Source organism: Felis catus, chromosome B2, assembly GCF_018350175.1.
Source record: "Felis catus isolate Fca126 chromosome B2, F.catus_Fca126_mat1.0, whole genome shotgun sequence".
NCBI classification, from domain to species: Eukaryota; Metazoa; Chordata; class Mammalia; order Carnivora; family Felidae; genus Felis; species Felis catus.
Window position 1 is genome coordinate 31,118,470 of NC_058372.1, and position 12,187 is coordinate 31,130,656.

Below are 12,187 nucleotides of genomic sequence, written 5' to 3' on the forward strand. Positions count from 1 at the left end.
CTTTTGTACTGCTGATGGGAATGTAAACTGGTGCAGCCAGTCTGGAAAACAATATAGAGGTTCCTGAAAAACTTAAAAATAGGGCTACACTACAACCCTGTAAATGTACTACTAGGTATTCATCCAAAGGATACAAAAATGCTGAGTTGAAGGGGCACATGCACCCCAATGTTTATAGCAGCACTATCCACAATAGCCAAATTATGTAAAGACCCCAAGTGTCCACTGATTAATGAATGGATAAAGAAGATGTGGGATACACACACACACACACACACACACACACACACACACACACACACAATGGAATACCACTCAGCAATAAAAAAGAATGAAATCTTGCCATTTGTAACAACGTGGATGAAACTAGAGGGTATTATGCTAAGCGAAATAAGTCAGCCAGAGAAAGATAGATATCATGTGATTCCTCTGATATGTGGAATTGGAGAATCATAGCAGATGAACATAGGGGAAGGGAAGGAAAAATAAGATAAAAACAGGGAGGTAAACCATAAGAAACTCTTAAATACAGAGAACAAACTGAAGGTTGCTGGAGTGGAGGTGTGTTGGGGGACGGGTTAAACGGGTGATGGGCGTTAATGAGGGCACTTTTTGGATTGAGCACTGGGTGTCATATATAAGAGGTGAATCATTGGTTTCTACTCCTGAAGCCAAGACTATACTGGGTGTTAACTAACTTGAATTAAAAATAATTAAAAATAAAAGAATGATGTTCGTCCACCCAACATCCAGGTGCCTCTAGCCATGTTCCTTCCCTGATTGCATTTTATCCCCCCATTATACCTGCATAGCTCTTGCTTGTATTAACCATCATCCTGAATTTTGCTTCAATCCTTCCTGATTTACTCTTCATTTTTTTATGAATGGGATTTTCATTTGCTAAACATTTAGAAATAGTCAAATGAGATTCTGGTTATGTGTAACCAAAACAGGGTAAAGTAAAATAGGGTAAATAAAAATTTGAATCTATCCAGAAATGAAAATAGAAAATTCAAACAATTCCCCAAAATGTTTTGAGAAAACCATGTTTGAGAATGAAAAACAAAACAAAACAAAACAAAACAAAACAACAAAAAACAACAAAACTTACTAACAGATGCTGAAGATATGCCTAAAAGTAAGGCAAAGAAATCAATAAGGTTTTATTTTCTGGATCAGTTACCCACATCTTATCTAGTCTTTGCCTGGGAAACATGTCCACCTTCAGGGAGTGCCTCATCTTCAGAATTACTTGGTGGTAATAGCATGCTGAGGGCAGCATCTCTGACTATAACCTAAGAATTGCTCTAATTCTTGACTTCCTATGAGCACTGAGTTTGGTAGACCCAGAAGTGAGATCAGTGGGGGCAGTTTTTTCTAGTTTTTCACCTTGGTTTTTTTTAGCCCAGAGTTAAAAAACTTTACAACGAACTGAAAACATTTAGTGTATCTCTGCTTCTCACTGTTTTTTCTATCATCATCAATTTCTTTGTCTTCTGTCTCTCTAAATACAGGAATGTATGTAGTGCTTATTTTTATTGTTTAGGAACTATTTTCAGCTTTATAAGGGAATGTACCCTTTCATGTCAGAGATGTTTTTACTTTCTAAATGTATCAATTACATGTCAGCAGAAAGAGGAGACTAGCAATCTAAATCTTTTGTGTGACAATGTTGGTTTCTCATACAATGTTCAGAGTATTCTACTATGTACATCAATAGAGAAAGGGAAGTTATTGGGAGTTACTATAGATATTTTAAAAATAAAACACTTTAAAAAATCTCTTCCATCTAAAACATGGTGAAAATGGTATGTGTTGACAATATTCTTTTCATAGGACCATCAAATCCTTCACTACAGAGTCTGTGGTGTTATAGTCTCTACCAGGAAAGAGAATCATCCTTCTCTTTTTTTCTTTCAGGTTTTGAAGACTGTTTATTGACTGTTAAAATCTGTCTCACTTAAAAATCTTCTCCCCTTGTTTTTTATGTCTCTCTTTTTCTTCTCTTATTTTTAAGTCCTCTCTTCTTTTTTTCTTCCTCCTTATTTTATTTTTCAGTCAATTAATAACCCATTTCAATCAACCTTTGGAGAGGTTTCTTTTCTTAATTTTTTTTTTTTAATTTTTTCAGAGAAAGAGACACACACACAGTGTGAGCTGGGGTGGGGCAGAGAAAGAGAAGGGACACAGAATCCTAAGCAGACTCCAGGCTCTGAGCTGTCAGCACAGAACCCGATATGGGGCTTGAACCCACAAACTGTGAGATCAGGACCTGGACTGAAGTCGGATGCTTAACTGACTGAGCCATCCAGGCACTCCTGGAGAGATTTCTCTTGTATCTATTCTTTTGTTCAGTCATTGTGATTTTGTCTTTCAAATTCAAAATGAGTACAGATGACTTTATATAATATGAAACCAAAGGAAATAGAGAACCATGTGTCTCAGATTATTCAGAGCCAGACTAGAAAATGGTTAGGATGTACATTGGTTCTCATATGTTTCAAAAGAGAAAGAATTGAGCAACTTACTGCTGTATGTTGAACAAGTTTCTGAAAGAGAAAACAAATACACAGGAATTAGCCCAGAAAGATTAGTGCTGTATTTTGTGGGTTAGTAACTACTTTTTCTAATATTCCTCTGGTAGAAACATAAAAAAAGGGACATTTACAGAAGGTCAATTTCTTCTCCATGAGTGACCGTGACATGGTAAGAGATTGGTACCCCATGTAATTCTGAACCAACCCATTATGGGATTCCATGGTCCTTAGCCTGGAAAAACTACAGTCAGGAAGAATAAATGGTTAGAGTTCATTTCATGGGGAGAAAAGCCTTCACTTTTCTCCATCTGCCGAGTAGTCTCTTTCATATCCCTAAAATTTTTCCCCTTTATGATTTTTTTCTATTTACACACATTGGTTTCCCAAATGGCAAGTGTTGGTTTATACTGACATTCTTAAGAATCTCTTTTACAGACCAATGTTATTCCACACTGTTTTTATAAGTAAGAAATAATTACATTTAAAAATATTAACAATACAGCAGAATTCTGAGGAATGAGGAGATAGGAGTGAATATTAAACATGTGGAAGGTTAGAAATGAAAGCCTCTTGGGGCACCTGGGTGGCTCAGTTGGTTGAGCATCTGACTTCGGCTCAGGTCATGATCTCACAGTTCGTGGGTTTGAGCCCCGCATCAGCTCTGTGCTGACAGCTTAGAGTCTGGAGTCTGCTTGGGACTCTGTGTCTCCCTCTCTCTCTGCCCCTCCCCCACTCATGCTCTGTTGTGTTTCTCCCTCAAAATAATAAATAAACATTAAAAAAAATTTTTAAGTAAAAAAAACAAGAAATGAAAACCCCTCAGACACTGTAGAAGATCAAAGTATACTTGGAAAGAAACTTTCTCTGGGTTCCTTTGTATTTGCTGAAATACAATACTTAAAGATATAGGTGTTTTTGGTCTAAGAGGAGATTAGACTTTTTCTTAAATCCTTTAAAAATGCAATAGATTAAAACTTCACCTGATTCTAAAATTTAATTTTATGAAAGTAATATATATTTTAAAACTTCATTTCATTTTACAAACATAAGAAATACTGCAATATCCTGACCCACCCCTTTTTTTCCAATTTTTCACCCTGGAAAGGAACCACTTTTAACATTCTATTATTATTTTCTTGAGTTTTTACGTCTGCTTTTCTAAATAACACATTTATAGGGCTTTGCATTGCTTTATAAAATTCTGTCTTAATTTTTGACTTCTTACCAGGCTTGAAATTTTTAAAATAATTTTAGTTCCAGGGGTGTCTTGGTGGCTCACTTGGTTCACCTTCAGACTCTTGATACCTGCTCAGGTCATGATCTCATGGTTGGTGAGACTGAGCCCTGTGTTGGATTCTGTGCTGACAGTGCAGAGCCTACTTGGGATTCTCTCTCTCTCTCTCTCTCTCTCTCTCTCTCTCTCTGCCTCTCCCCTGCTCACTCTCTCTCTCTCTTTTTCTCAAAATAAATAAATTTAAAAAATAAAAATAAATTTTAATTCCAGTATAGTTAACATACAGTAGTATATTAGTTTCAGGTGTACCACCTAGTGAGTCAACAATTCTATACATTGCTCAGTGCTCATCACAATAAATGTACTTGTATTCGCCTTCTCCTATTTCACCCATCCCTCTACCCACCTCCCTTCTGGTTATTATCAATTTGTCCTCTATAGTTACGTGTTTGCCTCTTGGTTTGTCTCTTTTTTCTTTGTTCTTTTGTTTTATATCTAAATTCCACATATGAATGAAATCATATGGTATTTGTCTTTCTCTGACTTTCTTCACTTAGCATTATAGCCTCTAGGTCCACCCATGTTGTTGTAAATGGCAAGATTTCATTGCTTTTGATGGCTGAGTTACTACTCATTGTATGTGTGTGTGTATATATATACTCCATAATTAAGCTATTGTAAATAATGCTGCAATAAACATAAGGGTGCATTTATCTTTTTGAATTAGTGTTTTGTATTCTTTTCTTACCAACTTTTTAAATCTTACTGTCTCCTCTTTCCCCCACTATGCACATTCCCTCCTCCAATCCTCCCAATATGGTTTGTCATGATTTTTGGTAAATTAATATATCCAGTGATACATTGTCATGATGTATCACCAGCATATCTCCACAGCTAAGGAATATACTGCATTGTGGTTATATTGTGCTTAATGTACAACTCTTTGTATTGCCAATACTTAATCTTTTCCTTTTTTTTTTTTTAACAGACTGCTTAATTGGTCCTTTGGGTTTTATGCCATTTTATTGCCTTAGCTGTCACTTTCTGTGCTCCTAGGAGTGGATGAAATGAATGTGCTTGAATTGTTTCCTCCTGAAGCCCACTTTAATACTCTACTCTTCTGTGGTTTTGCAGTTGGAGATGATAAAAGCCTGAGTGTGCAAAAAAGCCTTTCCCATCATCAGTAGACTAAAGCACATTAGAGATAAAAGTTGAAAAAGGAACTGAGTAATGGATCGTGGGGACTTAACTAAAGTGCAGACAAAAATAAAAGACTAAGCATAGTCTGATTGAAAGAAGACTTTCTTTTCTTCTGAAGAATTATTTTCAGGGTAATTTTTTTTTAAATTTCTTTTTTTTATGTTTATTTATTTTTGAGACAGAGAGAGACAGAGCATGAACGGGGGAGGGGCAGAGAGAGAGGGAGACACAGAATCGGAAGCAGGCTCCAGGCTCCGAGCCATCAGCCCAGAGCCCGACGCGGGGCTCGAACTCACGGACCGCGAGATCGTGACCTGAGCTGAAGTCGGACGCTCAACCGACTGAGCCACCCAGGCGCCCCTTCAGGGTAATTTTCAAAACCAGAAATAATGATCAGAGAGAGCAAAATGATTTTCAAACAACTAGGAGACCAATATAATATGAGAAACAGAAAAGGAACTTACTTATGAGTGGTTCTTTAGTTTTAACTGAAATACAAATACAAATAAGATAAATGTTATTCTATGAAGAGGACAATACAGGTATCTTACTAGTCTTTTTTTCAGCAAAATATAAAATTCACATGAAAAAAAATTTTTTTAAGTGTTTTGCTGTTTATTTATTTTTGAGAGAGAGAGATAGTGTGAGCAGGGGAGGAGCAGAGAGAAAAGGAGACACAGAATCTGAAGCAGGCTCCAGGTTCTGAGCTGTCGGCACAGACCCCATTGTGGGGCTTGAACTCACAAACTGTGAGATCATGACCTGAGCCGAAGTTGGACGCTTAACCGACCTACCCACTCAGGTGCCCCACGTGAAAAAATTTTTAAATCGAATTTTTCATACTAAATGTATATATGCTTTAAAAATTAAAAGTTTCCTTGGCCCATTATTTCCTAGGCCCATTTCCCGTGGCCATGATTTCATATCCCCAATTCCCTGCCCTTGGAGGAGAACACTTCCAAATCTTTTAGATGTTGTTTTTTTTTTTTTTATTTTTTATTTAAAATTCTTAAATTGCTATTTCTTGATTCTTCAAATTTACAGATTACTTATTGATTTACTATTAAGCATTGATGTGTCTTTAATCTTACTCTACCTGCCACTCATGCGCTCCTCTCTCTTTTTCTTCTGGTGTCATCTAGTCATAATTTTTGGTTAAGTCAATAGTCAGTGTTAGTGCTCTTTTGTCTATGTAAATACCCTTCACTCTTGAGCCAAAAAAAGTATACTTGGTCACATTTCCTTATTTCTTTTACTAATTTTAAAAATTTTTGTGAAGTTTATTTCCGCCTCTCTCTCTCTCTCTCACTCTCTCTCTCTTTTTCTTTACTTGGTTTATCTGTGTGAATTTATGGCCCATTATATCCTTCTACTATAATAATTTTAGCAAGGTTTCAGGATGGAGGAGAGGAAAACATATATGTTTAGAGTGCTAAAGTAAACTTGAATAACACTTTAATACTTTTCCAGTTTTATGACTGAAGTTGGTAATGATCAGAGTTCAAAATTCATGCACACAAGTCTATAGAATATCAGAGATAAGGAACATGTGGCTAGTTCGGAACTAAAACATAAACACAAATAAATACAATATTTTAAGTTTCCCAAGGATGGAATATAGTTTTCTCTGATGATAATTTATAGTAAAAATTATGAAGTACATTATAAACTTCACATGGATTTCTAAATTATTTAGCTTTTATTTCTGTAATAGTAACAAGTGTAAAAGTTTTTAAAATGTGTTTTGTAGTAAACATCTCGTGTAATTCCATCTTTTAAAAAACTTCTGTATAGGGGCGCCTGGGTGGCTTAGCTGGTTGAGCGTCCGACTTCAGGTCAGGTCATGATCTCACGGTCTGTGAGTTCGGGCCCTGCATTGGGTTCTGTGCCGATAGCTCGGAGCCTGGAGCCTGTTTCGGATTCTGTGTCTCCCTCTCTCTCTGACCCTCCCTGGTTCATGCTCTGTCTCTCTCGTCTCAAAAAAATAAATAAATGTTAAACAAAAATTTAAAAACTTCTGTATTTAAGTATAAATACAGAGAGAATAGTGCCCACATCAGAAATATCTATTCTTTCTATATCTGTGCCTATTCTATCAATGAAGTATCCCAGTGTGAGCATACCTATGTAATCGCCACCCATATTTAGAAATAACAATTAATGGTAGTTCATCTTTCAGGCATCTTCAAATCACTGACTCCACTCTCCTGCCTCCAAAGGTAATAATAGTTTGACTTCTAAAACCATAGGTTTTGAACGTTATATGACTGCAATCATGGAGTACCCATTTTCCCCCTTTGATCTAGTGTCTTTCATTTGACATTAGGTTCATGAGATTCTCCTGCTATTGCTTTTTAGTATAGTTTATTTTCATTGTGATATAATATTCCATTGTACGAATATACCACAATTTATTTATCCTTTCTACTGTTGGTAGACATTTGGGTCATATATATATATATGTATATATATATAATAAAATATAATGTTTATTTATTTATTTTGAGAGAGAGAGAGCATATGTGAACAAGCAGGGGAAGGGCAGAGAGAAAGGGAGAGAGAGAATCCCAAGCAGTCTCAGTGCTGTCAGCCTGGAGCCCCAAGTGGGGCTAGATCCCACTAACCGTGAATCATGACCTGAGCTGAAATCAAGAGTTGGTGATTTAACCTACTCAGCCACCCAGGCAACCCTGGGTTATTTTTAGTACTTGACTACTAGGAATAATGCTACTTTGATCATTTCTGCCCATTTATCTTGGTGTGCAATGTATATAGCTAATAAGCTTTGGATAAATCTAGGAGTAGAGTTTCTTAGTCATAAAGTGGTTTAACTTTAGTGTATAGTATCATACCTCTTTTTCCCCCCAAAATAAATATATCAGTTATACTCCCATTAGCAGTAGTTTCTACTGCTTCCTATTCTCAGCAACACATGGAATTGTTCATCTTTTTAATTGTAGCCATCCTCGTAAGTGTGTAAGGTATCTCATTGTGATCAATATTTGTATTTTCCTGATGGCTAAGCTACTAAGCACCTCTCCTTTTTATATGCTTTCTTTCATTTATTTTCTTGAGACCATTTGCATATTCCTTTTAGTAAAGTACATTTTCAAACCTCTTGGTGATTTTTCTATTGAGCTATTTATCCTTTTCATACTGATTTATAGAATCCTTTGTTTTGTGGATATTGGTGCATTTTCAGGTGTATGGGTTATACATATTTTCTCCAACTCTGTGTCTTCCCCTTTAACTGTGGAAATGCTTTTTGATGAACAGTTCTTACTTTTAATATATATCAACATCACTTTTTTAGGGTTACTGCTTTTTGTCGTCTGCTCTTACCTAACCTAAGGTCATCAAGCTATTCTATGTAATCCTTCTGTTAGCATTTTTGTTTCACTTTTCACATTTAGAGCTAATTTGGCTAGAATGGATTTTGTGTATAATGTGACTTACAGATTGAGTGACCATCCCAGTTAGCCGGGCACTGAATGGAATTCCTAGGATGCAAAACTTTCAGTGCCAAACCAGAAAAGTTCAGAGCAAATGAGATAAGTTAGTTACATTAATGAGGAGTCAAGGTTTATTTTCCCTATTGATATTAAATTGATCCAGTACTATTTATTGAAAAAAGACTTTCCTTGTCTCAATACTATGAGGCAACACCTTATTCATAAAATTGTTTTCAGTTATTCATGAATTGTTTCTGAATCCACATTTCTGTTCCCCTGATCCATTTGTCTGTCTTCACCCCAATATTAGTCTAATTACAGTTGCTTTATAATAAGACAATACTTGATAGAATCTAAGTTTTCCTGCTTGCTTTTCTTTAAGTCTTGTACTCCATGATTCTTTGCTTCCCCTTAACTGATACTTTTTGTAAGTATGTTTTAGAATCCGTAATTTTTGACAAAACCAAACTTCTTTGGTTTTTGATTACCTTGAATCTAGAGTTTATGCTTTGAAATATTATCATTTTTATAATACGGAGTTTTCCAATTGATGAATAGGACTACTATTTATTTAAGTCTTCTTTAATTTCTCTTAGTGAAGTGCTGTAGTTTTCTATGTAGAGGCTATGCACATCTTTTATTAGATTCACGTTTAGGTATTTATTACTTTGATGCTACTATACATGGTATTATTTCTTAAAATTTCATTTTCTAATTTTTCTTTACATGTGTATAAAAATAGTAGTTTGTTGATAATGACTTTGTATTTAGCAACATTGTTAACCTGTCTTATTCATTCTAAAAATTTATCTGTGGAGTCTTTTGGATTTCTTATATGCATAATCATATTGTCTGAAAAAATGAGGTTGATTTTTTTTTCCTTCAAATGTCAATGCTTTATATTTCATTAAAAAAATCTCATTGAATGGTTCAGACCTCCAGGTCTACTTGGTTAGAAGAGATAATACTGGGCATCCTTGTTTTTTATTTCTGAGAAGAACTTAAAAGTTTTTGAAATTAAGTATGAGATTGCCTGAAGTTTTTTAAAAAGCCTTTTCAGATTAAGGAAGTCCTCTTCTATTTCTGGTTTGCTAAACAAGTTTTTTTCCCCCCAATACACCAATCTGTGGTGTATTGGTTTCTTACTGCTTCTGTAACAAATGGCCACAAATTTAGTGACTTTGGAGGTTCTGACTCCAAAGTCAGGCTTAGTGGGCCACAATCATGTCATTGACAGGGCTGTGTTCTTCTGGGGACTCTAGGGGAGAATCTGTTTCCTTGCTTTCTCTAGCTTCTAGAGACTACTTGCTTTCCTTGTCTCATGGCCCCTTCTATGTTCAAAGTGCATCATTCTGTGCCTCTTCTCTGACTCTGATCCTCCTGCCCCCCTCTTATAAGGATTCTTGTGATTACATTGGGCCCAGCTGGATAACTCAGGCTAATCTTCCCATCTCAAGATCCCAAATGAATCACATCTGTAAAGTCCTTTTTGCCATACAAGGTATCATAGGGGTTCCAGAGATCAGGACATGGATGTGTTTGGGGTAAGGGGGAGTATTATTCTATTTAACATATGTGGTGAATCACATTGATTGGTATTGGATGATAAAGCAATCTTGGATTATTAGAATAAATCTAAGTTGGTGACATATGTAAGAGAAAAAATACTTCGTAATTTTTGCTCTGAAAATTGTTGAGACTTCATCTATGGTGTAGCGTATGGTCATTTTTTTTAATGTTCTGTTTCTATTTGAAAATCATATACCTTCAGCTGTTGTAGGATGTAAGATTTTATATACACTTACAGTATCAAATCTGCTAATCATGTTAAAATCTTTCCTATTCTGTTTGTGCCTGGGTGTACACATTTTATCAGTCAGTGAAAGAAAAACATATAAATCTCCCAAATGATTGTGGATTGCTCTCTTTTTATGCTTTCATGATTTGCTTTATATATGAGACTAAGCTATTATATATACAGTTGAGTCTTGAACAACACATGTTTGAACTACAATGGGTCCACTTACACATGGATTTTTTTTTTTTTGCTATTGTTAAAAATATTTATTTTTCTAAAAGATCACACAAAAGTTGGGAAGAGAAAGAAGTATGTCAACTAGCCTACCGTCAAAATTTGGGCTGAGGAAGGACAAAGAGCTGCCTAAAGAAACTGATAGTTGGAGCAAAGTGTAGAAATTGAGACGGCAATGGGCCAATGGCACCAGAAGTCTGGGTCAGCCACATGGATGAGCACCACCGAGGTGCCGTGTGGACATCAAAGCTGTTGGTCCCAATTATTCCTCCTTTTCAGTAAAGGAGAAGCAGGAGCTCATTGTTTAGACATGAGCTTCATGGTCTTGTGGCCCTTTCTGTATTCTCCCAGTTTCTACTATTGAATTCCTCAATGACCACACTCTGGGTGGTGCCCCCATCTGGCGTTGTGGGGCGACTGGGAAACCTCCAGGGTCTGAGCGGTGAGTGCAAAAGCTCTGAACGACACATCTGTTACACAGAAGGTGTGCTGCGCTTTGAGAGTGCCGACTGTGTATGTAGTTACTATCCGGGCTCCCCTTCAGGAGCTGGGATAATGAAGTGTGTATCCTGCTTCTCGCAAATCCTGCAGTTGCAGTGAAGGTGTGCAGGTGCGCTGAGGCCAAAATTTCAGAGGACGGCTCCGTAGTGGCAGCCTCCTGTGCGCTTCACCAGTCTCGGTAATGCAAGACGTCCAGCGACGGCGTGGCGGCGCCCTCCAAGCTGAGCCTCGGCCGCCTGCGGCGCCTATCCCGGCCCTCTCCCTGGGAGCGTGGCTACCAGGGTCACCGGGTCGCTGGGGCTGCGGCGGCGGGAGAGGCGCAGCGAGGGGCGGGGCCAGCTCGGCGCCGGCTGCAGGGCGGGCCTTCTGGGCGCGGGGAGGGGGGCGGGGCGCGATGAGTGCCTTCATCGCTGCTGGTTTACTGCTGCCACACCGCCCGCTGAGCCTCTGCTCTGCCCTCGCCTGGTAGGTGGGGCTCCGAGCGAGGTTCCCAGGGAGGCCCCGGAGTTGGCTGTTTCTGGCCTCGTGGTTTGGCAGCGGCTCTGCTCCTCGCCTGCCGTGGCTCTATTCCGGATTTTTTAGGGTACAGTATTGTACACGTTTTTCTCTTCCTTCTGGTTTACTTAATAACACTTTCTTTGCTCTAGCTTACTTTTGTTGTAAGAATATAGTATATAATATGGAGTATACAAAATATGTGTTTGATTATTTATGTTATCAATGAGGCTGCAGCTCAACAGGTTATTGAGTTTTTAGGGAGTCAAAAGTTAGAACCAGATTTTCTGCCGCGCAGGGTCTGCAGGTGTTCAAGGGTCCCCTGGTATACAAGTTTAGAATTGCTGTATTTTTCTGGCCAGTTGAACCTATTATCGTGTAATGTTTATCTTAATCGCTAATGCTTTTTACCTTAGATTCCTGAAATTAATATATCAATAACTACTCTCTTTAGATTAGAGTTTCTGTGGTATTTTCCATCTTTTAAATTTAACCTTTTGCCATCCTCATATTTTAGATTTGTCTCTTGTAAATATGTGTTTTAATCCAGTCTGATTATCCTTGTGTTTTAAATGGAATCAGTTGATCCATTTGTAATTCAAGGAATTATTGGTATAATTGACTTTAAAACCATCTTACTACATGCTTTCCATCCATAATACCTGTTATGTTTCTCTCTCCTTCCCCAGCTTTGTTCCCTCCCTCCCTTACTGGTTAATTCCTCCTCTTTCCTGTC

The 12,187-nt window shown here is 37.4% G+C and overlaps 1 protein-coding gene and 1 long non-coding RNA gene across 38 annotated transcripts in view; one reads left to right on the plus strand and one right to left on the minus strand.

Annotated features, from left to right (window-relative positions):
- Positions 1 to 12,187, minus strand: part of TSBP1 (testis expressed basic protein 1) — a 220,018-nt gene that overhangs the window by 90,125 nt on the left and 117,706 nt on the right. For 34 of the 36 annotated variants that reach the window (XM_045057354.1, XM_045057353.1, XM_045057351.1 and 31 more), the window contains 2 exons: positions 5,436 to 5,459; positions 2,529 to 2,549 (listed from right to left, as the gene is read on the minus strand). In XM_045057354.1, coding sequence (XP_044913289.1) covers positions 2,529 to 2,549; positions 5,436 to 5,459 — 45 coding nt within the window. The remainder of the gene's footprint in view (positions 1 to 2,528; positions 2,550 to 5,435; positions 5,460 to 12,187) is intronic. The other 2 variants (XM_045057348.1, XM_045057340.1) reach the window with 1 other exon arrangement.
- LOC109499620 overlaps positions 11,353 to 12,187 on the plus strand; it is a 148,566-nt gene continuing 147,731 nt past the window's right edge. For both annotated transcript variants that reach the window (XR_006597667.1, XR_006597666.1), the window contains exon 1: positions 11,353 to 11,539. This is a non-coding gene — a long non-coding RNA (uncharacterized LOC109499620). The remainder of the gene's footprint in view (positions 11,540 to 12,187) is intronic.